Below are 27,480 nucleotides of genomic sequence, written 5' to 3' on the forward strand. Positions count from 1 at the left end.
CTTTGGGTTCAGCGAGGGCTGGGGACCTCGGGGACACTGATCCGGTCCGTGGGGTGGGGGACCACACCCCGTGGAGGCTCCGCAGCCGAGATGGGGCGGCCACCCCAGGCCCAGGCCTGCCTGCTGGCCCCCTCGGGAGCCTAGTAGTTCACGAGCTGAGCCGGGTAGATGCCATCCTTCTTGTCCAGCTGCAGGAGTCAGAGTTGAGGGGCTCAGCGAACGTGGCTGGGCCCCCACACACCCTACCTCCCCTCGGCCCCCTGCAGCCTTCCCACCCCCACCGTCCTCCCCGTGTTGCTGAAGCAGCATTTCTGCCCTGAGTCCCGCAGACTGGGGAGCAGAGACAGGGACGGCACCCCCGGGGCCCCTCCCTGCCCCAGTGCCAACGCTCAGCACCTGCTGGTCCTGCCGGGCTGCCACACTGGGCTTCTGGGCTAGGGGTGGCTTCCTGGAGGTCCCACCACGGGGGGCAGCACTGGGTCGGCTGGGCTCCTCCGCGCTCAGTGTCCCCACGCCGCCAGCCAGCACGTAGTGCTGCTTCCGCAGCTCCCCCAGCCGCATACGCTCCGCCTCCAGCGTCTTCTCCAGCTCCAGGACACGAACCTGCAGCCCCGCGTGCCCGCTCAGCACGGCCGTGTGGCCCACCCTGCCCGCCCTCCCAGAGCTGGGCCCTCGAGGAGGAGCGGGAGGCACGGAGGCCAGCCGCAGGCACCCACCTGGGTCTCCATCTCCTGCTTCTTCAGCTTGATGAGGGACAGGCCGGAGAAGTCCATGGTGTCTGTGGCCAGAACGGGACAGGGTTAGTGCCTCTGCACCCGCCCCCACCCCGGCTGCGGCCAGGGCCCGGGCTCACCTCTTTCTTCGATCTGCTCCTGGCCTGATCTGGTGGAGGCCACCACGTTGGCGGCCATCTCGTTGACGGTGCGGGAGCACTCCTGCAGGCGGCTCAGGTGCGGGCTGTGTTTGTCTGCCTTCACCTGGGGGGGCGCGGGGGCAGGTCAGCCTCACCCCTAGCACGTGGGGCCCGTCTGCCACAGCCCAGACCTGAGAGGCCGCTGCGCGTGAAGCCTCACCTTGGAGGCCGCCACCAGCTGGGCCGTGCTGGCTGCGATCTCGTGCGAACAGACGATGAGCTCTTCGTACTTGCCCGTGTGGAGCACCACCCTGTCGGCCGACTCCCTGCGGGCAGAGCCGGGTGGGGCCTGGGTCTCCGACCCTCGGGACCCCGGGCCGCCTCCACGCTCCCTCCCCAGACCCTGAGCACCGAACACCCTGCCGCCCCCCACCTGGGGCGACATACACCAGCTGCGTGGCTCCCCAGCCCACGGCCTTGGAGGCGGAGATGAGGCCTTCGGTCCACCTGGAGTTCTTGGCATAAAATTCCTGCTGCGTGGCTGCCCCCTAGCGACAACAGGAGGGCAGGGCAGGGCGGGGGGGACCAGTCAGTGACGGTGCAGGTGGGAACGGAGCCCCACATGGGGCCCCTCTGCCTTCACCTCAGCCACGAGGGTACGTCCCTGGGCCGCGGCGGGATTCAGGCGGGAACCCCGGGCGCACCGTGCGCATCACTGGGTGGGGGGAGGGTGTCGGATCACTGCACGCTCCGGGAAGCTCGTGCCTGAAGGAGCCCTGAGGTCAGCTGAAGCCCAGGGTGGAGTGATCCGGAGGGCTCTGAGCTCACGCCCCCTTCGGGAATCGGGCCCGCTCACCCTGCCGCCCTCCACGATTTCCTTCTGCAGGCTGGTGGACGTTGTCACCAAGAGCCGGATGGCCTGCCAAGACCAAAACACATGTCACTCTTGGGGTGGTCTTCCCAGGCACGCAGCCCACCCTGGGGTCGCAGTCAGCCACTCACCTTCATCAGGTCTGTGCACGAATTGAGGATCCTGAAGCAAGCAGGGAGGTGCAGGGGCGGGAGAGAGAGAGAAAGAGAGAGAGGAATCTACAGCGTGACCCTGGAGAGCCTGCCCTCCGCGTGGACCACCACGGGGCCCGACACGGCTGTTCAGCAGGCCGGGCTGCACTTGTTCCCGGTCCCTTGTGGAGAGCTAGGCAGGCAGGACAGAACACCCCGGGGTCTGGGGGGCTCGGGAGTGGTGAAGTGGGGCTCACCTCTCGTTCACCTCTAGCTTCACCCCGGAGCTGGCATGGCGGGCCTGGTTCATCATGTCCTACAGCCAGTGACAGAGGTCAGCGGGCTGAGAGGGCGGTGTGAGAGGAAGGGGGATGCGGTGCCGGACCAGCCCCCCCCCGCCCCCCAAAACGGCCACGGGGCCGTCCGCCCCGTGCACGGGAGCGCAGAGGCGGGCAGAGCCTGCACTCAGCCCAGCGCAGCCCCCGGGGCTCCTGCAGAAACCGGAGGAGCCCCCGCACCCCAGGCCTCACCTCGATCCTCCGCACGGCGTCTTCGATGGCCGCGGACGTGGCCGCCATCTCCTTGTCCACCACGGCCCCGAGCTCCTCCTGACGCACGTCCAGGCTCTTGGGCTTCAGCTCCTGGGGAAGAGGCATCTAGGAGTCAGGCGGGGCGGACTGGAGTCCCAGCAACCCCGGGGGAGCCTGGGAGAGGCTGGAGCGGCGCTCTGTCCCTGCCCCGTGTCCTCCAGCTGCCAGCGCCACAAATGAACACCGGTTCGGCCCGAAGTAAAGGCGGGTGCGGGGAAGTTGGGGCCCGGAGCCTCACCCCAGCGTCCTCACCCCTGCGGACCCCCACCCGGCGCCGCGGCCGCACACCTCACCTGGCCCAGCTGAAGGATGCCCCGCAGCGGGGTCCGCACCAGGCCGGGCTGGGCCTGCTGCAGGGTCTGCTGCTGCTGCAGCTGCCCCACGAGCTCCAGAGCCCGGGCCCCGCACTCCCGGCACGTGTCAATCAGGCCTGGGTGGGGAGAGGTCCGTCAGGGGCCAGCACCCGGGAGCCCCGGAAGATGCCCCCGCACCGGGTCCGACGCCAGGACCGGTGTGTAGGCCCCTGCCTTCCCTGGGTCCACACGGGCCCCAGGTGGGAGTCAAGCCCAGGGCCCACTTACGGTCGGCAGGGTCGGTGGGTGCCAGGTGGGAGGTGGCACCACCGTTGACGATGGTGTCTGCGGCCACGTGGGAGAAGTGGGTCAGGGCTGCCACCAGCACAGAGGCGTCTGTGGGGGAAGGAGAAACGGAACCCTCACGCCACTGCCACAGGGCGAGGCCGGGCAGGCTGCTCACGTCCTCTGCCCACAAGCCTAACAGGCACCAGGGCCCGGAGAAGAAACAGGCTCGGGGGATGGGAGGTGGGGGGGGAGAAGAGGAAGGTCACGGGGAAGAAGAGCCTACACCACGTCAAGCGGCTAGACAGCAGCCAAGCCGGGAACAAAGCTAGGTCTGGGTGATCCCAGGCTCCCCGGCAGGCAGGAATGGGCTCCCGGTGGGCGTGTGCAGGGGGCACGGCTCTGGGAAGCTCCCCAGTGGCAGGAGGCAGCCATGGCCGGTGGAATGGGCACCCCACCGCCGTGCTCACCTGACCCGGACACCAGGTACTGGGCATGGCCCTTCTCCAGGGCGCTCACAGCGTCCAGGGCTGCCTGGGCCCTGCTCACCAAGTAGTCTGTGGGCACAGGGAGAGGCGGTCAGGGGCGGAGCCTGCCTGAGGCCTCATCGCCTTCCGCCCCTCTTCTCAGGGCGGGCTGAGCACCCCACCGGGCAGGGAAGGAAAGGCCCTACCCGGTGAGCTGGTGCAGCGCAGGTGCAGGGGGTCATCCAGCTTGGCCACGGCGTCCTGCAGGATGCGCTGGGCCTCGGTGGCAGTGGCCCGGAGCACTGCAAACTGCTCATCCACAAGCCTACGCCGCAGTTCTTGCTCCTGAGACTCCTGGGGGGAAGGGGAGAGGCGGCTTGGACATCCCAACCGAGGGTCAGCGCTATGGCAGCCAGGCAGGCGGTCAGCTGGGACCCTCGCTGGGGAGGGAGGTCTGAGGAGAGGCCCCGCACCGACCCCCTGCTTGGACTGCTCCATCACGAGCCCGCGGGCAGCTTGGCAATAATGACAACCAATGGGGCGCCTGGGCAGCTCAGTCAGTTGAGTGTCCAACTTTGGCTCAGGTCACGATCTCAATAGTTCGTGAATTCGAGCTCCGCGTTGGGCTCTCTGCTGTCAGCAAAGAGCCTGCTTGGATCCTCTGTCCACCCTCCTCTGCCCCTCCCCCACCCTATCTCCAAAAAACAAAAGACAACCAAGTTAAAAAGCAGACAAAAGATCTGAACAAACATTTCTCCCCAAATACACAAAAGGCAATGAACACACACAAAAGACATTCAACACCATAAACCCTTAGGGAAATGCGAGACAAAAAAACCACAATGAGATACCATCTCACACCCACTAGGGTGGCTAAAACGACCACAGACAGTAACAAGTGCTGTTAAGGTTGTAGGGAAATTGGGGCAGTGGTTAAGTGTTTGTCTGACTTTGGCTCAGGTCGTGATCTCACAGTTCGTGAGTTCGAGCCCACAGAGCCTGCCTCAGACCTCTGTCCTCTGTTTCTCTGCCCCTCCACCCCGGCCGGTTCGCTTTTTCTCAAAATAAACTTAAAAAAAAAAAAAAAAGGTTCCCCAGAAATGGACAACTGCATACGTTCCTGGCAGGAACAGAAACGGCACAGCCCCTCTGGTTCATGGCGTTACCCCCAACTGCCAAAGTGAAAACACCCACCAACTGATGAACAAGTACACACAATGCATTCTGGCCGTGGGACACTACTGGGCCACGACACTTGGATGAACCTGGCCAACACTGCTCGGTGAGAGAAACCAGTCCTATCGTGAGGTCCCGTCCACCTGCAATGTCTGCAATAGGTCGATCCAGAGGGGAGAGGTTGCCAGGGGCTGGGGCTGTCAGAGGGGCGTGGGGATTAACTCCTTCGTGGGTGAAGAGTTTCTTTTTGGAGTGGTAAAAATATTCTGGAAGTACAGGGCGGACGCGCAACCCTTCGGTCGATTGGGAAGCAGGCCGGGTCTCGACGCAGCTGTTGCTGTGGTGGGGGAGGGGGGAGCCGGGGCGTCACCTTGTCCGCCAGCTGCCTCTGCAGCTCAGCCGTCTCCCGAGAGCCGCGCTGCTGCTCCTGGCTCAACGCCGCCTCCTTCTCCCGCACCAGGCCCTGGGCCGCCAGCAGGTCCGCCTCCTGTCGCTGCACCGCACTGCTCAGCTCGGCCTTCTCTGCGCTCAGTGCGTCCAGCCTGGAGCTCAGCTCGGAGCCGCTCTGCAAACACCCGGCACGTGAGCAGGGTGGCCTTGCCCGCACCCCGTCCCCACCCAGGTTCACGGACCACCCCCGAGAGCCACGTTCTCCTTAATCTCCCCTTAGAGAACTTCCCGAAGGCCAGGGCCCCCTTCCCGTGTCCCCTGGGTCAGAGCTGCACCCCAGGACTGAACCAAGCTACTGGCATCCGGGCATGGCCCCGCTCACGGGAAAGAGGACCCTAACTCCTGCCCGGCCGGCTCCCGGAGGCCACCCCACATGCAGCGGCCATACCTGCTCCGTGCGGCTCAGGGCCTCCCGCGTGCGCACCAGCTCTCCCGCCTTGGCCTCCAGCTCCCTCTTGAGCTTCTCCAGCAGGTCAGTCTGCTCCTCCAGCTGGGACAGGACAGCGTGTCACGGCGGGCAGGGTGGAGGTGGGGGAAGCGACACCAGAGTCGGGGCCACGGGGGCCCACGCACGCCCGGGACGCACCTTCAGCTCGGACTCCCGTCTCTCTTGCTCCATCTGGAAGGCCAGCTGCTCCTTCACCCGCGCCACCTCCTCCTGGCTCTGCTGGGTCACCGTCAGCTGCTTGGCCGTGTCCGCGTTCTGCGCAGGTGAGGCACAGGCTCACGCTCCGCCACCGCCAGGGGGCCCCACTCAGCGTCCGCCCGTCACGCCCGTGCCTCCACCTACCTTCCTGAGCAGCTCGGCGTGTGTGCTGATGAGCTCGCTGTGCTTCTCCTTGAGCTTCTGGTAGCGCGCCTCGGTGGCGCTGGCCCTCTCTGCAGGGGGCAGGGGAGGCGGTGGTCCCCAGCTGCCCGCCCGCCCGCCCGCCCGCCGGCCGCCCCCCGCCCCGGCCCCGCGCCGCTCACGCACTCTCGGCCTCCTCGCGCAGGCCCTGGTTCCGCTCGCCTTCCCGCTGGGCGGCCTGCAGCTGGGTCAGCTCGTGGCGCAGCTGCTCGTTGTCCACCAGCGCCTTCTGCTTCTGCTTCCGCTGCTCCTCCAGCTCGGCCTCCAGCGTGTTCACCTGGCCCTTCAGCTGCGAGACGTAGCGCTGGGCCTGTGCGGCCCGAGGACGGTGGTGTGGGGACCCCGCGCGCGTGTGCGTCGGTGGGGGTGCGCCACACAGCCCGGCCCCACGACCCCGCCCTCACCTCCAGCCTGATCTTCTCCAGCTCTGCGCGGAGCGTCTCCACCTCTCTCTTCAGGGTCTCGATCTGCACGTCCCTGGGGACAGATGGCCTTCCAGGTCAGTCCTGACCACCGCGCAGTCCCCGCCACAGGCGGCCCCCGGCCCTCACCTCGCCTCACCTGTCATCCTTCAAGGAGCCATTGGGGGGTCCGAACGTCTGCTCAAAGAGGTCGGCCACCACCTGCCACACAAGCACCGTGACCCAGGGCCACGCCCCAGGGCCCTGCAGGCCAGGGGAGGGCGCGGGCAGAAGGACACCCGACCAAAAGGGGGAACCTCACCGCTGGTTCCCCAGCCGGGGGCCCCGTGCTGATCTCAATGAGGTTCTCGGGCTCCTCATCCTCAGGGGCCTCCTCGGGGATCACCACCACAGGCTTGATGTGCTCGGCCAGCGCTGAGGCCCGCAGGAAGTTGGGAGGTCCCTGGGGGAGGGGCAATGAGTGGGAGCTGCTCACGGCCCCGGGGGAAGACCCTCTCAGTCGTCCCCAGCGCCCAAGTGGGGCCCCAGCAGGCACCCAGGGTCCCCCACGTGCCCAGAGTAGGAACAAGGCTGCAGCCCAGGGGCAGCCTGGGGAATATGACAGGTACCTCAGGCAGCCGGGGGATCTGGATGAGCCGCTTAAAGTAGAGCATGTCAGAGGCTCTCCGGAAGAAATTTCTGAGGCTGCAGAGGCAGATGAGGGGAGGTCACAGAAGGGCCGGACCTGGACAGGAAGCCCAGCTCACCAGGCCGCAGAGCCTCCTCCCTGCCCGGGCCATACCTGTGAAACTGCTCGTGGAACCGGTCCCTGTGGCCTTGCAGGGTGTCAGCTGGGAGACCTGAGGGCAGGGATGTTGGACAGGACTTCCCCTCTGCCCCCTGCTCTGTGACTTGCAAAGACTTAACCTTCCCTCCCTCCCGTTCCCACTCTGCTCCACCACATTCTAGAAACCATCGTAGAGGGGAGAGCACCTGCTGCCTGGCCAGGCCCCCCACCAACTGGGAGAGTGAGGTGAGGGGTTGTGAGGTGAGGGGAGACCCCTACAGGGGTGTGGCTCTCGACTCTGAGAAGGGGTGGGGGGGTGGGCACTCCAAAGTCAGCATCTTGACCACAGCAAGCCTGATCGGCGCATGCCTGTAGGGGGCGCTGTGAAATCGCTTCTGGACTCCAGCTTGGGCTGATAGCACTGCAACAGCTCATTCACCCCAGGCCCCTGGTTCTCAGGGTGGGGCGTGGGGACCAAGACCTCTTCAGAGGGTCGACCGAGGCCAAACCCTCTGTGAACGGGGAGCAAGTGACGTGCGCCTCTTTGGATGTGTCACGCCAGCCTGCGGGATGCGAGGCGCCCCAGTGGGCTGCCCTCAGAGGGCAATCCCTCCTTCAAGACCAGGGATTTCAGAGACCTGCAAACGTGCAAAACCACACCCCTCTTCTCACTAGACCCCTGTGTTGGAGAACAGTGCTTTTCCACCACAACTGTGGTGGTTATGTTAAGGCTAGTGTACTACGTCACATTTAACTGAGAAGTATTTTTTAGGGGCGCCTGGGTGGCGCAGTCGGTTCAGCGTCCGTCTTCAGCTCAGGTCATGATCTTGCGGTTCATGGGTTTGAGCCCCACATCGGGCTCTGTGCAGACAGCGTGGACAGAGCCTGCTTGGGATTTTCTCTCTCTCTGTCTCTCCCCCTCCCCCCACCTCTCAAAAATAAACATTTTTTAAAAAATAACTTTTTTAAACGTCTTGATCTTCATTTCTGATACAGCCAATATCTGTCAACGTAAGCCACCTAAACACAGCCCTCTGTGGCTCCGGCTGAACCTCAGGGGGCCCGAGGCAGGGCGGCAGGGGGCCGGGGGGACTTACAGGCGTGCAGCTTGAACATGAGCTTGACTGTGTAATGGTAGAGGTGGCTGCAGTCCTGGATGACCTGGATGAGGGGAGCCAGGCGGCACTGGCCCGAGGACATCTGGGACACAGCGATGGCTGTGTTGAGCTGCCGGAAAACTGCAAACAGAGGTGGAGGGAGCAGCATGCGCATGGGAAGCTGGGATGTGGCCTCGGTGACAGGCTCGTGAGAACAGTGCAGAGGGTGGGCCCCACGCCCTCATCTCGGGGCATCGGCAGAGCAACCCTGGGAGGCAGCGGCCTGGGGACCTGCCTTGCTGGTTCTAGCCAGGCCAGGACAACTCTGTCCCAGGTCCTCGGACACTAACATGCTCCAAACTGCTAGGACAGGAGCCCCTGTGCTTTGGCTGCCCCAGATGGACCCGAGAGCCCTCATAAACTAGGGCAACAGCAGGGTCGGGGCAAAGAGAATACAGGTCAGCTCAGCAAGGGTTTCCAAGAGCCACCACGCAGTGCACCCGGAATGAGGGGCTGGAGGGATAGGGTGACTTCGAAGGTCCTGTACCCGTGGGCCTCGAGCTCATCCTCAGTCTTCGAGGGAAGAAGGAGGCTCAAAGCAGTGTAGCCAAGTGCCTCATCTTACAACTGTGATGAGAGCCACAAGGCAGCCAGATCGGGACCTGGTTCTGAAAGCCCCAAGTGACCCCAAAACCTCACTTGCACCCAGGGTCAATCTCCCCTGTCCCTGACCATCAAGCCTTTCGTGAGATCAGCCAAGTAGGAGGGCCAGGGACAAACACGAGGCTGCCCCCACCACAGCCGGCCTCTTATCTAGGGCACAGAGAGAAATGACAACGGGCAGACCGCACGCCAGGGTGGCCCATGCACGACACAGATGCCAGGACAAGCCCTGGGGCCCTGTCCTCACCTGGCCTAGGGTGGGACCGTTTGCAAACCTCCAAGCCCAGGAGGAGCAAGACGCAGCTAAGCATGGTCCTTCACCCTCTAAATCTTAACATTCAATTACGTGTCACATCAAGTACATCTTCCTATAAAAACTGAAACACACATAAAATACTACTTGGGGTTTGATACGAGGCAAAACCATTTCTCCACTGAGGGGCATTCAGGATGGTTCTCCAGGGAGACGCCGGCCTGTGGACCGCTAGGCTGCCCCTTCTTTGTGCTTCATCAAGAGGTGAGTGTTGCAAGGGGCGGGGCGCCCAACTGTGGGTTTTCTCTATCTTCCCTCGTGGGGGCCGCTGTGAGAAGCACGTCTTGTCCCTGCCAGTCACAGGCCGGCGGCCACGCTCCCCAGTGGGGTCCGGGCTCCTCTGGGTACAGCTCAGAGTCCAGATCCAGGAGTGCCAGGAGGCTGCCTAGACCCACCTCTCTCAAATCCCGATTTTCCCTTAAAAAGGCATTTGCTATTCGTTCTCCTACAAAGAGCACTGAGTCACCCAACAAGACATCCTGAAGCTGCCGCCCAGAACAATCCCCTCCGCGGCCCCGAGAGAGCGAGCCCTCGGAGATTTCCTGTCCAGCAGCTGCTGGGTCCCTGGGCTGTGAAGTCCATGACTCACAGGCCTTTTACAGCAGGAAACACGCAAGATGACCCAAACCAACTCTCTCCTGGGAGGGCTCTGCAGATGCCCGACGCAGGGGGAGCCGAGTCAGGAGGGGGCGCCGCTGCCTGGACACCTCTGAGGCCTGGCGCCCTGCAGGAGCAGTGGACACCTCTCCCCATGTCCTGGGGGCACCTGGAGGCCCCCTCACCCCCTCCTAGCAGGGGCATGGACACCGGGGGCAGAATAAGCTGGTGGGGCTAACTTCTCATCCGGCTCTGGGCCCTGAGGAACCACGCAGGACCCAGGGGGGCCGGGCCTCCTCCTTGCTTGGCTTACCTGATTCAGAAAGCCTCAGCTCACAGTCCATGTAATCAAACATCTCCACGGTGAGCTGGAAGCTACAAGGGGAAGGCGGAGGGCTGAGCGGAGGGGCAGGGGACTCACCGCACGAGACGCGCCCCCCAGGCGGGAAGAGGGAACACGGCTCATCCAAGAGCCTCTGTGCCGGACAGCCGTCTTTCAGCCAAAGAGGCCAGATTCCAAATAAACCCCAGCCCTTGAACTTCAGCCTCATTTCCTGGGAACGGGACCCTCTGCCCCAGCCAGCCGCTGATGAGCACCTGGCCTCATGGACCCAGAGTGTGGAACGCTGAGGGAGCCACCGGGGAAACCGAGGGAGAAAGGAGGTGGCGCCAGGCAGCCACACTGTCCTGAGAGACTCACATGTTGTTGACGTCGGTCCCAGCAGTTTTCTCCAACACTTCGTCCGTCACTTCCAGGCCCGCAGGAAACTGGGGGTGCTGTGGAGAGGACACCCCCACTCAGCCGAGGCCCAGGCTGGCCCCGGCCCAGAACGGGTTCTAGCTTCTGACGAAAGGAGGAGATGCTGGGGATGCCTCTATCTGCCCCGGGCACTGGCTGAGGGGGCTGCAGGTGACGGGACAGATGGGGGACAGGGAGGAGGGGACGTCCAACCAGGGCAAGAGGCTGCCTGGAGCCAAGGGCAAAGCAGACACTCCCCCCAGCATTAGAGGAAAACGTCTCAAGTTGCCCTGACTCTCAAGGCACCCTGGGCACCTCTGCTTTCCCCTCAGGTCAAGGTTGGGACACAGTAGATGCCACCACCCGGCTTCCCAGGATATCACAGAGAGAAAAGCCCAGGGTCCTCCACCCCCAGCCCCATGACGCCCGAGGAAACTACCTTGAGGTGGAAGGAGATTTTGGTCAGCAGGAGTTTGGTATAAACATTCACCAGCTGTCCGTAGCGGTCATGCAAATGTCCCTGTGGAGAAAGGAGCGCTGGGAGGAGGGTCTCCCGCCCCAGGAACATGCCCACAAACCCTACAGGACCTGTTCACGCTTCGGGGCCAACAAGACAGCAGAGGTGGGAAGGCGCAGGACGCCAGCTGAGTGTCCCTCCCCGACGTGCCACACGGACAGACGTTCACGCACAAATACCGCTCAGCCCTCCAGAGGCCGCCAACGCATCCCTCCTAAGGGCCTCCGCCAGCCCTACGCTTTGTCTACGGCTCTTTGTTGTTTGTTTTTTTTTTTAATTTTACTCCTAGTCCTTCTTGCCAAAGAAACTCTTGCGAGAAGAAGGCTCTTTGTCCAGGGCAACAGGCCAGCTCAGAGTTGGGACGCTTCATTAAAATGCTGGTGGCAGCCGAGGAGGCACATTCTGCCGGGTCCGTGTACACATCCTCCCAGCTGCCTCCCCGGTCACCTCCAAACACCGTGGCCCCTGCGAGCACGCCAACTGGGCCTGTGTCCGCAAACACCACCACGGGCACTATTTTCTTGACTTCAAGGGACATCTGTGAGACACAGCAGCTCGTGTCTACGCCAGCAGGGCCTCCCTCTACAGCCCAGCTCCGAGGCCTGCCCTGACCCCGGCCTACCCCATGAGGTCCCAGCAGTACTCCCAGGTGACAAATAAGGCCAGAGGTCCTGTCCCCACCCCCATATTCCCTGAGGGCTTAGAGTAGATCTAGAATACAAGCTTTTGGGGCTTCCAAACTTTATTATGGATAAGAATCTTCTGGAAGGTTTTTGAACCCAGTTTCCAATCCTGAGATTCTAAAGCAGCCCCAGTCGGGGGGGGGGGGGGTGGCGGGCGAGGAGTCCGTACCCCTCACAGTGGCTGTAACCGCCAGTCAGACACTCAGACTGAGGTGTCGCCACATTTCCCAGCTCACAGGGACCACAGGGCTGCTGAGTTTCTGGAGCTAGGGGGCCCGTTAGTTATGCGTTTGGAGCTTCCCAGACAAGACCTTAAAAGCAAGGCTGAGGTTTCATTTACTGACGTCCGTCTGCCCCCAATGTCTCCCCAGATAACACTGTGACTTCTACTCTGAGGGAAAGGAGGGAAAAGACACCCATCTGCAGGGAGCTCCCATTCACTCGGCCCCACGAGCTGGGGGTCAGGACGCCAAGCGGGACCGTGGCTGGGCTTTCTGGACGATTCCCTCCGCCAGGTGCGAAGGCCACCATGCTTGCTCCCTGCACTTACCCACAGATCTCCGATCTCCCGAATGTTGCTCCGATGGCGTTGGCAGTCATGTAGCACCTGCAGTGGCAGCGGGGCGGGAGGGGAGGTATGAAGAACCCGGACTCACGCGGGCGGGGTCCCAGCGTATGCACCGCCCATGCTGGCTGGCACGCCGAGGGCAGAGAGGGGTGGGGACAGGGACACTGCTCTGCCTCCCTGGGGTGCTGGCCTGCTCAGGCAGCAGCAGGTGGAGGGCCCGAGAGCCCCGCCCCTGTCAGCACCAGTGGAGAGTGGCGACTCACATTCGGGTGCCCGTCTCGGAGGACCTTGTGGAGCACATGGCAGAACTTCCAGCTGAGGATAGAGCTGCTGGGAAGGGGCAGACCAATGGCGTAGGACCAGAAGGTGAAGGCCCCCTTCTCATGGTGAGTGCCCAGAATGATGCCTACCAGGGTCAAGGCCAAGTGCAAGAGGCAGAGACTCAAGTGTAGGGAAGGCTGGGGTGCTCGGCGAGTGCAGCTGAGTGACGCAGGGAGAAGGCTGGCCCCTCACCCACAGCCACCCGGCACCTTCTCCCGACACCCCTCTCCCACCACGTCTGCAGGAGTTCGCCGAAAGCGACGGTTTTCTGCCAAGGTCAATCCTCACAGATTTAACCGGGACCGACAGCCCAGGACTATAGATGGTGTTGCCCAGATGGGACTGAGAATGTAAAAGCAGCAGAGCAAGGCAGGAGACCCGGCTGGCCCGGGGCCACACGAACATGCGCCTTCTCGGGCCTCTGTCTCGTCGAGGGCACGCTTGACAAAGCTCTGGTGGCCGGCCACCTGCACTGTTCCCCGTCCCCCAATTCACTTCCCACCAAGTCCACAGTCAGCGATAACGCAGGGCAGGCCCACACCCTCCTCTCACTCTCCCTGCCTCCCCCCAGAGACCAAGAGGGACAGCGGCCGGCCTGCCCGAAGCAGGGAAGGGAAGGATACGCCGGGCATGCTTCTCCTTCACGGGGGCCTCCTGGGTGTTGATGGCTTTGCTGATGCTGATGGCCTGGGAGGGAACAGAGGAGGCAGAGTTCAGAAACTCACCAGGCAGACTTCTCCAGAAGACACAGGATGGATTCTTCCCGTCAGCCAAAGGAAGGTGTAGAGAGCTCTGAAGACTTTTCTTTTACTTCACTCGTACAGCTCAAAATGAGTTAATACCCGATGCCAAAAAGCCCCTGGGAGCCTTCTAGGGGCTAGGATATAAGGACAGAGGCTGGCTGGTAGCTGCAGGACCCCACCTCTGGGCAGACACCTGTGTGTGCTTAGCTCACCCCAGAAGGGGAGGCCCCCTGGGCCCCAGCGGGAGCGGCCACTTGCAACAACGTGGCATCCTCCGCCCTATCCCTCCTGAGCCCTCGTGAAGACACGTGTGTCACCCCCCACCCACATTACTGTGGGGCAAGGCCACTACACGGAAACACGGGACAAACCCAGGTCCTGTGGCCCGTCTGCCACGCGGGCCGCCTCCCTCCTGGATGGGGACAAGTCCTGACTCGGTGCCTACCCTCACTGAAGCAGATGGTGACCGTGGCCCCTACTGGGGGCGGTGGGAAGTGGGGGGATCCGCTCAGCATACCTGCTGCTGCCACTCGGGCACTGAGCAAGCAGCCATGTCACCTGTGGGCAGAGGTCCTCACCCATGTCCACCTGCTGGGGTCCTGTCTCCTCCCCCTTAGGTCAGAGCCTCCACAGCCCGAGGCCTCCTGGATGGGACTGCTCCCTCAGCAAAGGGTCCCAGCACTTAACACCGGTCCCAGCTTTCCTCGAGGGGATGTTTTATTCCTCTACCTGCAGGCAGGTTCTACAGGCCTCTGTCCAGATGCCCAGCACTGAGCTGGGGACATCAATGTTTGTGGCTGGAGAAGAGCCGCCTATGTCCCCTGGTGGGAGCGACAGGCAGGTGCCCGGCAAACCTACAGACGCGATCCTTCCGTCCACCACTGGTCCTTCCCCAGGGCTCACGGCAGCCTGCCCCCCAGGCCATGCAGGATCTGCAATGGCTAAGCAAGGGTTGGGGCTGCCATGTGCCCTCACCCTGCAGCCCAGGACCCATGCCGGCAGGTCAAGGCCTTGTCAATAGGACACGTTTGTGTGGTGGCCTGACTCAGACAGGAGTGGGGAGGGGACAGGGCAGAGGGAGCCCCACAGGGCAGCCCCGACACTTGCTTTCCTCTTAGCCCAGAGGCCGCCACGCCATCCACCTCCAGCATCCTCACAGCATAACTGCCCAGCCTGGCCAGGAGGCGGTTCACCCCTGCACACGTCCACCACGAACCGACTTTGGGCCTACTTGGCAAGGCTGTGAGATTTCCTCTGTCGGTAAGAAAAGCAACCCCACAGGAGCAGAGGCAGGCCTCTCCCATCAGGCACGCAGCTGCTGAAACTGGCCCAGCCCCCGCCCCCCCCTGCTCCCCCCCCAGAGCCCACTGTGACCCCACTCACGGGACGCAGGAGTGCCGACCCCACACCAGGCCCCTCAGGGGCCACTCTCCTGGTGTCCCGTCCCAGGGTCCCAACGGAAACCCAGACAGGCTCTGGCTTCTCTTATTCCCAAAGCTGCAGCGAGCCAGATCTGGAAGGCTCCCTTGGCCATCTGTGTGCCCAACCTCCGCCAGCACAGCCTCCCTGAGGCCTCAGCGCCTGGCTTTGTTCAACAAGCATCACTGAGCAGCCGCCGGGAGAGAAGTCGAGCCCAGCCCCTACTTCTCCCGGCCCCACATAACCACCACACCCCACCCAGGCAGAACTCTGTCCACCACGGTGGTGGCGACACTGATGATCACCAACTGCCGTCTCCTAGGTGATTACACTGTTCGGGGAACAGGCGACACCTCCAGCAACAGCCTTAGGAAGTGGGCATGAGCCCATCTTCCTGATGAGAAAACTGAAGTATAGAGAGGTTAGGTGTCCTCTCTGTACAGCTACTAAGGACAAAGCCAGGTCCGGCTGCCTGTTGTGTCCTTAGCGACTCTGCCATACAGCGTCCCAAGCTCCTCCCTCCCATACGGGCACAGAGCTGGGAAGGGGCAGGCAGGGGTGGCCGTGCACAGGGCAAGGGCGTGGGGCCACACCTCCCCCAGCAGCACGCAGCTGCCAGCTCATAAGCCGGGAGTGTCCGGTCTCTGGGGGTGTGTAACTCCATCCCCCAGCTGCCCTGACACCTGAGCTGGCTCTTCTGACGACTGCCACCTGGTCTAGCCTGATCCGGAAGATTCGGGGCAAAAGCAGAGCCGAAGCGACACATGCTGAACAGGCCCAGGAGGAGGCTGTGGATGCAGAGACGCAACCCCAAGTCAGAGCAAGCTGAAGGGGCGCCCACAGTAACTGCTCTCCCTCCTGAAGGCCAGTGCTTTCTCCTCCTGGGGTCTGCAGCTGGAGAGCAGAGGCAGAGACGCGCCCTAAAGGGACAGGCTGGCTGGGGCCCAGCAAGGGAGGGGAGTGGTGGGGCGGGCAGCCCTTTCCTCCAAGCAGGGAGGAGGCAGGGAGGAAGCCGTACGCAGCAGGAGCCAGCAGTGCGTGGCTGAGCCAAGGTGGGGCACCAGGGTGAGGCAGTCCCGCCTCCCAGTCGTCCCCCGGGTCACTCAACACAGCCTGTACTTCACCGATGGGCCAAATGTATACTGAGTACCCGCTCACTGCTGGACACTGGACCCCTCGAAAGACCACCCCCACCACCACCCCTTTTGGGTCTCTGCTCACCAGTCGCATTCCTGCTGCCACCCTATGTGTCTCCCCTGATTAACGCTTTTCCATGTACTCAGCTACTCAGCACCCCCTGACAAGGATGTCTTCCTTATTTGTCTATTATCTGAAGGTGAACGCCATGAGGGAAGTGTTTCTGCCTCTCCGGCTACCCCCAGCCCCTAGATGGTGGCTGGCACATGGAAGATCTCCCAAAGCGGGAGCCCCGGTGAGATGTGGTGTCTTGGGTACACGGCAGGATCTGGCCATCAGGCTCCTCCTCTCCCCCCCCCCCCCCCCCGCCCTCCCAGTGCTGGCGGCAGGAGCAGGGTCCCTCCTGGGGTGGGAACACGGCCCCGTTGTGTGCAGGGCAGCAGATGTGTGGGTCGGGAAGCCTCACAAGGAGGCACAGTGTTCACACAGAGGGAGTCTGTGCACACTTCACAGGGCCTCGCTTTTCCTACCAGGCACAGCAGCCAAGCCTCGTCCCGGGAGGGGATGTCAGGCTCCGGGGACCCTGTCTGCCTCCCTGGCCGGTCCTGAGTGGGCTGCAGGGGTGGGAAGAGCTTCAGGGTTCTTCTCCGTAGCGTCGGAACCTATGCGGGGCGACTGCGACACAGCTCAGCTTCTAGGGTTTACAGTCTCAAGGCGGCTCCACACAGCGGGGTATCCTCACAATAGCCTGCCAGGTGGCTGGGGGGAAATTCAGAGGGGAACCCAGCACTGCCATGTGGGTTCTCTCCAGCCTGCCGGCCTGAAAAATAGGCTTCTACTGGCCCTGGTACAGCCACCTAGGCCAGAACTACCCCGGCAGCTCTGACAACAGCAAATTTAATCCCTCACGGCTGGCGGGATCAATTGCCATGGAGAGAAACAGCTTGGAGTGGAATGGATTGATCAGAGGCCCCGATGCCTGGGTGGAAAACCCAGAGCTGGAGAGAAGGGTCCTGGGGTGGGAGGGAGGACAGGTGGTGACTGTCTGGGGATCTGTCTGCTTATCTGACTCCCGGGGAAAAGAGGGAACAGTTCCCTTGACCTTTCAGTGGTTGGGATGGGGGGGCCAGGGAGTGGTTCTCCCACTGCAGGAAATCAGGACAAGAACAACAGTGGGGAGTTCCGGGGCAGCCGTGAGACCCCAGAAATGCTCAGGGGGACTTTGGTGGGAGCTGGACGGTCTGCAGAGACAGGTTTCTTAGACCGGGGAGCAGGAGACAGAGAACGGTTTTACGGGCATTCAGGCCACTGCTGCCCTTTCTGTGCTGGAAAAAGCCAACCAGTCCACACTCGAGGCCCTGGGCAGCCACCTCGCCTGCAACCCTCTACTTGCTCCACCCAGTGTTTGGATGGTGAGCGGCTGGACCTTCCGAGGGGCAGAGGCGGGTACAAGGCGGGTACAGGCTAAGGGAGGGGAAGGCTCCGACATGCTCTGGAGACAGAAGCAAAATTGCTTTCACCGGGAAGCTGGTAAAAGGTGTATTTCATGCCACAACGACAGCAAACTAGGCTAACTTAATAATAAAATGATTTTTATCAAGTTCGGCCACGGGCCAAGCTGCGTGCTGAGCACTTTACCAGTATTACCTCATTTAATCTCCTAAGTAACCTAGGAGGAGGCAGATGAGGAAAATCGAGGCTTAAAGAAGGTAATCACTTGCCCAAGGTCACAATAATGAAACGTTGACCAAGTGCTTTTGCCCTGCCAGGCACTGTTCTAAGTGCTTTGCATACTGACTTGACCCTCACACAACCCTCCCTCCCCCATTCACACGGAGAGAGAATCTGCAGGACTAGACCCAGGCTGCCCGGCTCTGGAAACTGTCCTCTCGGCCACCACTCCACCATTGGGTCCTGGAGGAGGGAGGCTGAGCCAAGGAAGCAGTGCGTCAACAGACGTCCTTCTTTGTCCCGCCACAGGAACCCTGCACCCCCTGGCCACTACCGCTCAGGGAGGACCTGGCCCGACTCCAAGTCAGAACACACACTCTGGATCAGGGATTCGTTCAAGCATCGGAGCGGCACCGAGAAGCTCACGGGCCCCCATGGCTCCCCCACTCCTGTGAGCAAGGGCATCTGACTCTGGGCTCTGACCTTCATCTCCGCTTACTCTGGCTCCCTCCCAGGGCAACTTCTGTCCTGCAGCCAGGACAAGCGAAGCCTGGGGACGCAATCCAAGGACCAGGCCGGAGAGAGCGGCCAATGGCGGCCGTCCCTGGATGAGCAACTGGCAGGGACACGCACCAGGAAACATCCCAGCAGGTGCTGGTTCGGGAAAGAGGAAACCCTCGAGGTGGCCAGGCCAGGACCGGAGCCACAGCAGGTGGTACCTGAGAGGCTCGGTACCTGGCGTGGACTCCAGACGGAAAAGCAGGGCCTTGAGGCGTAGATGTGGTCAGTGAAGCCAGAGGACCAAACCTGAAACCCCACTCAGTAGCTGCTCACAGCAACCCAGTCCCTGCCCCATCAGCTGTGGGGCTTCACAAAGAGCAAAGGGGACCCCAGGAAGTTTGGGGAGAGCCACACAGCCAAGGAGGGTAGTGGGGAGGAGAGTCACTGAGGACAGAGCAAGAGTGTGGGCAGCTCACAGAGCCACAGCTCCTCAGCCCGACATTCACCAACGTCAGTTACGCTATGATTGTTTTAAAATTTTTTTTTTATTATTTATTTTTTGAGAGAGAGAGACAGCATGAGCAGAGGAGGGGCAGAGAGGGAGGGAGACGCAGAACCCGAAGTAGGCTCCAGGCTCCAGGCTCCGAGCTGTCAGCACAGAGCCGGATGCAGGGCTGGAACTCACAGTGAGATCGTGACCTGAGCCGAAGTCGGATACTCAACCAACTGAGCCACCCAGGCGCCCCCAGTTACCCTGTTCTGCAAACCCCCAGCCCTCGCTCAGCAAGGGGCTAAGTAGCTGCAGAGGACGCAGCCCTGGCTGTCCTCTGTGAGGTCAGACATCCTAAAGGCCCCTTCGCCAGGAGACCCCGCGCCTGGGGACAAAGACAGGTCTTCTCACCGGCCCCACCGGTGATGCTGCTGCACCCCGGCCAGCACACACACTCACATCATCCCATCTCACTGGGGAGCCTTCGCTTTGGAAACTTTCCCTTTCCAGACGGAGGCTTCCCCATCTGGGAAGCGGGAATGAAAACCCCTGGGTCTTCTAGGATGCAAACGTGCACAAAGCCTGTCGGAACACCTTGCTTTGTCGCAGCCACACACTTCCCCCTTTTCTTCCTCACAGGGCCAACCAGGTCCCAGCCTCCAGGCGCATCTCCCCTCACCCAGCTCTCCACTAAAATGCTTCTTCCCGGAGGATCTTCCCCAACCATCCTCTCCGGAGAGCAGCCTCCCATTTACTTCCCCGAGGACATTTATTACCCGAAACCGTCTTGTTTACCACTTAGTCTCAGCTTTTACCTCTGACCCCCAAACAGATGTCCACGGCACAAGGGACTCTGTGAGTCCCACTCCCTGCTGTATCTCCAGTCCCCAAACCCGTGCCTGGCGGTCAATAAATCTTTATTGGATGAGTCAGAGTGAACACTTGAATGAACAAAAGCTCTTTCACATGTACTTTCTGGTTAAATTCAAGGCAGCGAGTGAGTGTCTTTCTCCAGCTAATAATTTAACCTCTAGTTAAGTAGTAAAAGCAACTATAAAACAATTTCTATTCTTAAAATCGGTCCTGAAATGAATCAGACTCAAGCCTCCTTGTGCCGTTATCACGACACTTCACAGAGGCACCCAGTGGGGCACAAAAACGTCCTTCAAAGAGCCAAGGCACGGGGACAGGCAGAGAGGTGGGTTGCTCTCCGAAGAGTTGTTTGAAGGACAGCAAGACCTCGGACCTCATTCAAAAGCGTTTGCCTTCTCAAAGGCCATCTCAAAGGCCACTGCCGCACGCAAACACAGGATTTCTGCAGCTGGGGCGGCGCTGGGATGTGGTCACATGCAGAGCAGGGAGGCGCCCGGCAGCTTGCTAATTCTGGCAGATGGGAAGTCAGTGACGCAACACTGTCCTACCCCGATTCCTTCAACCGCTCAACTGGCATCTCTCGTCATTCACATGCCCCAGTCCCCGCTCGGTCCTGGCCCTGCGATCACCCAGTTTATGAAACTGCAGGGCCCTGTTGACACCTACCCCTCCTGACGGCCGGCGGGAGCTTCCCTGTCACTGGGACGCAGCTAACAAGTGGCAGCTGGACCAACGCCACTTCTCCCCAGGGCCCTGCAGGTGACAGGCAAAGAGGAGGATGACGTAGCCTCGAGTCCCGCCTCCGTAGGCTGCTTCTGAATGGACAGGGAGCCAGCCTGGGCGGCTTCCTTCCTCGGGCCCTGGTGATATCACTCCACAGACCTGTCTGTCCCACAAGCCAGGGGGCTGAGTCACCACCCCCTGGCAGGCGAACCCACTACAGTTTGAGGAGTGTGTTTATTTCAACCAGAGGAAACACAATCCTGCCTGGACTCAACTTTTCTCCACGGGCTCAGTCCTTCCCTGTGGTGGGTGCCTTGGGTAGCTTAGGTCTCACCAAGTGACAGCATCAAAGAAGGGAGACCTGCTGGCCCCGTGGCCTCGGTTCAGCCACACACAGCAAGCGTGTCTCCTCAGCGCTAGGACGGAGGAGGAGCCAACAGGTCCTGCCTGAGGATCTCGGGGTTCAGCAGGTAGTACTCAGGGGCTCAGAGGGGAAAGCAATGCGATCCCTGCTCCCGTGGACCGGAACGCACGCCCACCCTCACAGCAGCCATGGACAGGGAGACAGGGGGACAGGGGGACAGGGGGACAGGGAGACAGGGAGACAGGGAGACAGGGAGACAGGGAGACAGGGAGACGGCGTTTAGGTCAGGAGAACCGGGGGAGCATAGCAAGGCTTGTGCAGGGGGGTTAAGCGGCTGACGGCTTCACCAACGAGGGCATATTTGAGTCCGCCCTGAGATCAAGGGAGGAGGAAGGCCAGCAGCGCAGCCCGGCTGGCAAAGGCATCTCCACTCTTTGCGCCAAGTGTCTCAGGTTAACAGACTGGGTTTCCCTGACCCTCGGCCAAACCGGCTCTGACTCCCGAGTTTCCACCGCAGCCGTGGGACTGAGCAAACCAGTGCCCAGTTGGGTTTCATTCACAAATGGGTCCGGCCTGGGGCAGGCTGGGATGCTGGCCTGGGGGCAAGGTGCTGGCTCCCCCCAACCTCGGGGCCTCCTCCCGGAGAAGGGGAAGTGCTTCTGGAGTGTGGGCACTTGCAGGCTCATTCTCCCAGGAAGAGGCCGTTCCCCACCTTCCCGTGTCCGCCCACCCCTGCAGCAGATCGGCCTCTCTTCCCAACAGCCCTCGCTCCCCCTTTACAGATGGCTACACTAGGGGCCCAGGGACAGAACCCTACAGGGACACTGGATTTCTGCTTTTCTCTACAGCAAAACCGCTACCACACGGCATTTCCTCTGCACCAGGCAGTCCTGCACTGTGAAGTCCCAAGTGCCCCCAGCCGCTCTGGGACGTGTGCAGGATTCTATCTCCATTCTGCAGGGAAGTCCTGCTCTGAACCGCTCTGCCAAAGCACACCTGTCCTCCTCGCACTTCTCCCGCCTCCTGCACGGAGACAAAAGCTCCAGGAGAGGACACGGGTGGTCTTTGCCTCCCTGTGGCACACCTCAGGGCACCAGGCATAAGCCACACAGTCAATGGTCCTCACCAACGTGCCACGGGGACAAATGGCCATCAACAAGAGGAAGGGGAAAGGGAAGGACCAGCAGCCCCATCCCCACCTCAACTTGGACCAACAGGTCACCTGACACCCCGAGAGCATAGGGAGATTCTGGAGGATTCTGGCAGCCCAGGGAGTCAGGAAGTCAGCTGCCCACCTGAGCATCACCAAGGGGAGGGCATGTTGGTGTGAGACAGCTGTGCACGTGGCAGGAAGGGCATGGCTCACCACCCATGACCCACCCCAGCTGACTCGGGACTCCGGCGAGGGGGCAGCACCCTAGGTGGGCTGTGTGCCTGTCTCTTTCCCTCCTTTTCAGAATGCCTTGGCTCACCTCCGTTCTTCAGGCATTCAATCTGTCTACACCAGATGCCAGGCCCTGTGCCCACATGTGGGCACCTCATGCCCCCCACGACGGTGGGGGGACCGAAATGGGAGAGTCCTGGCTGTCCCCCACATGGTTTAGACTCCTTCCCAAATTCAGAGGCCAGGGGACATTTTTTTGGTAAACATTTAAATGAGGCCCAAAAAGGGGTTAGTGACTTAGAGAGTGTTAGAATACCACAGTGTTTAGGGGCGCCTGGGTGGCTCAGTCGGTTAAGTGTCTGCCTCTTGGTTTTGGCTCAGGTCATGGTCTCCTGGCTCGTGAGTTCAAGCCCCGCTACAGGCTCTGCGCTGACAGTATGGAGCCTGCTTGGGATTCTCTCTCTCTGCCCCTCCCTCTCTCTCTCTAAAAATAAATAAATAAACTTTAAAAAAAAAAAGAAAAAAAAAAAAGAGGGGCACCTGGGTGGCTTGGTCGGTTAAGTGCCCAACTTAGGCTCAGGTCATGATCTCCCAGCTTGTGGGTTCAAGCCCCACATCAGGCTCTGTGCTGATAGCTCAGAGCCTGGAGCCTGCTTCGGATTCTGTGTCTGTCTGTTGGTCCCTCTCTGCCCCTCCCCCACTCACGCTCTGTCTCACTCTCAAAAATGGATAAACATTAAAAAAAAAATTTTTTTTAATTAAAAAAAAAGGAGACTCTAAAGAATTCCTGGTTAGGGGACTTTAAAAAAAGAAAAAGAAAAAGGCCAATGCCTGGGGCTTAGCCAGCACTTTCATACTGACATTTTAAAGACACCCCCAAGTGACTCTAACACTGGGCAGCCCTAACAGGTAGTCTCTGGCCATGTGTGGTTAACTGAGCACCTGAAGCTGTGAGCCCAAACTGATGTGCTGTGTCCAACACACAACAGATTTTGAAGACTTAGAAGGAAGATTTAGAAGAGGGGTGGGCGCCTGGGTGGCTCAGTCGGTTAAGCATCCAACTTTGGCTCAGGTCATGATCTCGCAGTTCGTGAGTTCCAGCCCCACATCGGGCTCTGTACTGACAGCTGAGAGCCTGGAACCTGCTTCAGACTCTGTGTCTCCCTCTCTCTCTGCCCCTCCCCTGCTTGTGCTGTCTCTCGAAGTCTCAAAAATAGTAAAACATTTAAAAAAAAAAAAAAAAGAGGAAAAAAATGTAAAATATCCCATTCATAAGTCTTACAGTGATTACACTGTGAAATGGTTCCATTTTGGATACATCAGGTTAAATAAAATATACGATTAAGATGAATTTCACCTGTTTCTGTTTACTTTCCAACGTGGCTAAAGGAAATCTAACATGACATGTGAGATTCGTGTTCTGTTGCTACTGGGCGCCGCTGCTCTAACATGATCCAGGGCCGACGAGTCCTGAAGGTCAAAAACGTTACTCTTCACAATATTTCGATTCCCCTGGGGGCTGCTGAGGGGATGGGTCACTGACCTGGAAGACAGGCCCTAAGAACTGTTTTCTGCCTGCTTTCCCCCCACTCCCGTCCCCCTCCACACACTGCCCTCACAACTAGAAAACCCCCAGCACCGGGACAGTCTTAGCCCCCCACTTAACACTCCCCCACCAGGCTTGGCTCACTGAGCAGGGTGGCCCCTCGCTGTCCTGACCTCAGCGATCTTGCAGAGGCTTTAGCCACAGAGCAGCACAGGGACTCACAGACAAGGAATAAGCAAATCTGAAGTTTAGCATTTCCTATCTGCTGAGTCCTCATCCATGATACGCCTCAAAGACAGGTTTCCTCTCTAGTGGAAGTTCTGAACTAGTTCTCAAATGTTAAAGCTTTTTGTGGGGGGGGGGAAGGGAGGAAGACAGCTGGCTATTTGCAGAGCGCTGCACCATGCGTTTTGCATTCTGGGTGTATTAGCAGCCTGTTAACCGCTGTAACAAATCGCCACAAACTCAGTGCCTTCAAACAACACAAATGTTTATCACCCTACAGTTCCGAAGGCCAGAAGCCCAAAACAGGTCTTCTGGAGCTAAGATCAAGGTGCCAGCAGTGCTGTATTTCTTTCTGGAGGCTCTGTACGCGACTCCACTCCTCGCCTTCTCCAGCTTCTCCAGGACACCCACCGTCCTCGGCTAGAGGCCCCTTCTTCCATCTCAAAGCCAGCCAGCCAGTACTCCTCTCTGCAGACCCTCCCTGTCACCTCCTCTCCTGCCTCCCTCTCCCACATTTAAAGGCTCTGGGCCCACCTGGCTAAACCCAGGCCAGTGAGCCTATTTTAAGGTCAGCCGATGAGCATTTTCTCACCAAGTACTGTAACAGATTCACGGCTTCCAGGAATTAGGATGTGGCCACCTTCGAGGGGCGGCCTACCACAGGGTTTCTCTATACCTTAACACAGCCATAGGAGACAGGTGGAATTATCTCCATACAGATGAGGAGACAGATTCAAGAGTTAAGCAGCTTGCCCAGGGATACCGTCTGTCAGTGCTTTCCATGACATGCCACCTTTGTAACGCCACAGGCTATTTTCAGGTTCGGAGTGCAGGCATACAGTACTCTGTATTGAGAATGTTACAACAACGAAAAGCCATTACTACAGCGTCGTCTCCATTTTGAAAAGGGGTTTTATCACCAAGAGGGCTAAAGTCGTGGGGAAGAATCGACCAGCTTTCTGGATGCTCCCCTGGGATCATTCATACATACACACACACACACACACACACACACACACACACACACACACACACTCACACACACCAGGCAACGATCACAAGCACCAGCCACACAAAGGAAGCACGACTGTTCTAACACTCCTGACTGGGGCAGGGAAGGGACCCTGTTTTGCAAAACAGGGTGTGGCCTGTCAGGAAAACTAATATGGAAGCATTTTTCCTACTCCTGATCCAGGAGTCCAACAACAAAGGTGAGGCTGGCAGATGGTAACGACAAATTCCAAGCAAGCTAAAGTGCTCCCCCGGAACACAGGGCCCTGTGGTCAACAGGAAGACAGAGGCAGTGTATTCCAAAGGGAAGGTGAGTCCGTGAACTGCATGTGCTATTTTCTGTCCACAAGGAGACATGTAAGCAGCAACCTCAGCTTTCTGGGTCCTTTCCGTCAATGGGGCCGGCTGGCAGCTCACGAGATATTTCTGGGACCGAGCTAATTAAATATTAACCATGCAAAAAACCTTTATCCTACATCCCTCAATAAGTCACTCTGAAGACCAGCAAACCTAGACGCTGAACCCAAACTCGATCTTTCCAGGAAAAAAAAGATCAGGAAAGGGTAAATCCTATCAGATTCGGCCATTACAAACTTATTTATTATTAAGTAACCCTCTCAGCTGCTAAGAAAAACCCAACTAGCGAAAACAAAACAAAACACTTTCTTGTTTATTGAACCAACCACTAAAATGTATGGCCCGGTATCAGAGATTCTTTCTCTTTGACATTAAAGAAGGTTGCCCTTGGGACGCCTGGGTGGCTCAGTCGGTTAAGCGGCTGACTTTGGCTCAGGTCATGATCTCAGTTTGTGGATTCGAGCCCCGCATTGGGCTCTGTGCTGACAACTCGGAGCCTGGAGCCTGCTTCGGATTCTGTGCCTCCCTCTCTCTCTCTCCCCCTCCCCCATTCATGCTCTCTCTCAAAAATAAATAAACATTAAAAAAAAATTTTTTTTTAAGTTGCCCTTGATTTATAACTTAAAGGGTAAGATTAGTGAAACTGGCCCTTTAAATTCCATCTCCTCTATGAAGCAGTCAGACCTCCCTATACCTCCTCAAAAGCATGGGGAGAAAAATCTAAAAATCAGTGCGTAAATAAAGCTTCTGACAAACCCCAGATTCTATCTGCCAATTAAATTTTCCTCTCCGTCCTTGCACATGCTCCTGACACAATTAATTACGTATTAATGACTTTAAATGAAATGCCACATCTGTTTTTATGATGGGCTGCCCCCGATGAAAAGAGGCCAGATGATGATGATGATCACAAGGATAAATTAGTAACTTGGGGGCAGGTGGGTTCCAGCTAATGGAACGGCTTTCATAAAGCCTTGGTGTCCCCAAATTTTATTATCATTTTCATTGTTAATCATAAGCACAAAGGTTGGACGGTCCCCCTGAGTTTTCCTTATTTCAAAATGAAAGCTGTTGTAGACTGCATGTAGATAAACTTGATTTGAAAGCAACTGCGGAAGTCACTGCTATGGGCAGGGACAGGTGGGAAGGAACTTGCTACAGCAGCCACAAATGTCACCACACCGCTTCAGACAGGGTCAGGAGGGGTCCCTTCGGCTTCCTTTATTTCTAAAGTAAAATTTCTCTGCTATTTCAGCCTTGGTTGACTTATTCTGGCAAATAAGTGTGCTCTCCCCTCCCCCAGGCAGAACACCACCTCAGTATTTGTAAAATAAAAAGGAACAGAAAGCCAGAAGCACAGCAGCGACTGCGTTTTGTGTTCGCAGCGGGAACACATGTACAAACACACACCCGCGCCATTGCTGAATTTTGAAAATAACCTTCCCAGGATAGGCGCGTGGGAAGTGCAGGAAGGGAGCCCTAGGAAGTTTCTGTCTGTCAGGCGCCGGTATTTAATAAGGGGGTGTGAACCTATTTATATGTGGGCCAGCGCTCAGGCAAACAAGTCTGGCTACATACGTGAAACTTTTCGCCCGACATATAATAAGATATTGTGCGGCCCTGGAAAACAGCTCGGGCGAGGAGGAAACTGGGAGTTTCCTTCAAGGAAATGCTCTGCCTCTCCGAGCTGGGGGCTTTTTCCCCGCGGCCTGGAAGAGGGTGGCAGGAGCCCGCTGGGCAGGGCGGCACGACCAGGGCGCAAAATCCAGGCAGGCCCCGCCGGGAGGCGCACCAAGGCCCGGGCACACCTGACCCCACCTGGCTCACCGCCGCATCCTCCCCCGCCCCGCACCTGGGTCGCCCGCCACCTTGCTCCCCGGGTCCGCCGGCCCCCCTCCGCCCGGGTCGCCCGCCACCTCGCTTCCCGGGCCTCCCGGCGCTCCCACCCCCCCCCCCCCAACCACCCTCAGTCCCCAGGCGGCCTCTTGCGCTCCGGTCCCCTCGGCCCCGGCGCCGGAGCGCGCTTCCGGTTCACCTGCGCGCAGGGCGGCTCGCGGGGGGGGGGGAGGGGGCGGAGGCTGGGGCGCAAGGTGGCGGGGGCAGCCCGAGCCCGGCCAGGCCCTGAGGGGCGCACGCGAGGGGACGGGGAAAAGGGCACCCACACCCCCTCCGCCCGCGGCCCCGACGCTCGCCTGGGTCTTGTCGAACTGCTCGCGCTCGGCCTCCAGGCTGTGGCCCGGCCTGCGGCTCAGCACCCGCGCGGGCACGCTCTTGATGCTGTTCATCCTGCCGCCGTCACCGCCCGCGCTCCCGGCCCGGCTCCCGCTCCGCGCGACTGAGCGCGTCACCGCCGCCCGCCCCAGCCTAGGCACCGCGAGGCCGCCGCA

At 59.8% G+C, this 27,480-nt stretch overlaps 1 protein-coding gene across 2 annotated transcripts; it reads right to left on the reverse strand.

Moving 5' to 3' along the window:
• HIP1R (huntingtin interacting protein 1 related) lies at window positions 1-27,480 on the reverse strand. Of its 2 annotated transcripts, XM_047828402.1 has the most exons (32): window positions 27,286-27,479; window positions 13,273-13,336; window positions 12,592-12,734; window positions 12,311-12,367; window positions 11,000-11,080; window positions 10,522-10,598; window positions 10,135-10,196; window positions 8,249-8,389; window positions 7,167-7,224; window positions 6,994-7,069; window positions 6,687-6,827; window positions 6,525-6,586; window positions 6,368-6,440; window positions 6,090-6,273; window positions 5,907-5,995; window positions 5,703-5,819; window positions 5,505-5,606; window positions 5,037-5,231; window positions 3,697-3,844; window positions 3,494-3,580; window positions 3,027-3,134; window positions 2,739-2,875; window positions 2,386-2,496; window positions 2,113-2,171; window positions 1,856-1,886; window positions 1,710-1,772; window positions 1,301-1,401; window positions 1,074-1,179; window positions 854-977; window positions 717-778; window positions 397-603; window positions 1-188 (listed from the first exon to the last, which is right to left on the reverse strand). In XM_047828402.1, exons 1-32 carry the CDS (start codon window positions 27,376-27,378, stop codon window positions 141-143), a joined length of 3,207 nt encoding a protein of 1,068 aa, XP_047684358.1. In that variant the 5' UTR covers window positions 27,379-27,479; the 3' UTR covers window positions 1-140. The 2 variants fall into 2 exon arrangements, 1 of the variants encoding a protein (XP_047684358.1); XR_007145919.1 differs by lacking the exons at window positions 1-188; window positions 397-603 and having other exon boundaries at window positions 762-778; window positions 1,287-1,401; window positions 27,286-27,480.

This window comes from Prionailurus viverrinus, chromosome D3 (assembly GCF_022837055.1).
Source record: "Prionailurus viverrinus isolate Anna chromosome D3, UM_Priviv_1.0, whole genome shotgun sequence".
Taxonomy (NCBI): domain Eukaryota; kingdom Metazoa; phylum Chordata; class Mammalia; order Carnivora; family Felidae; genus Prionailurus; species Prionailurus viverrinus.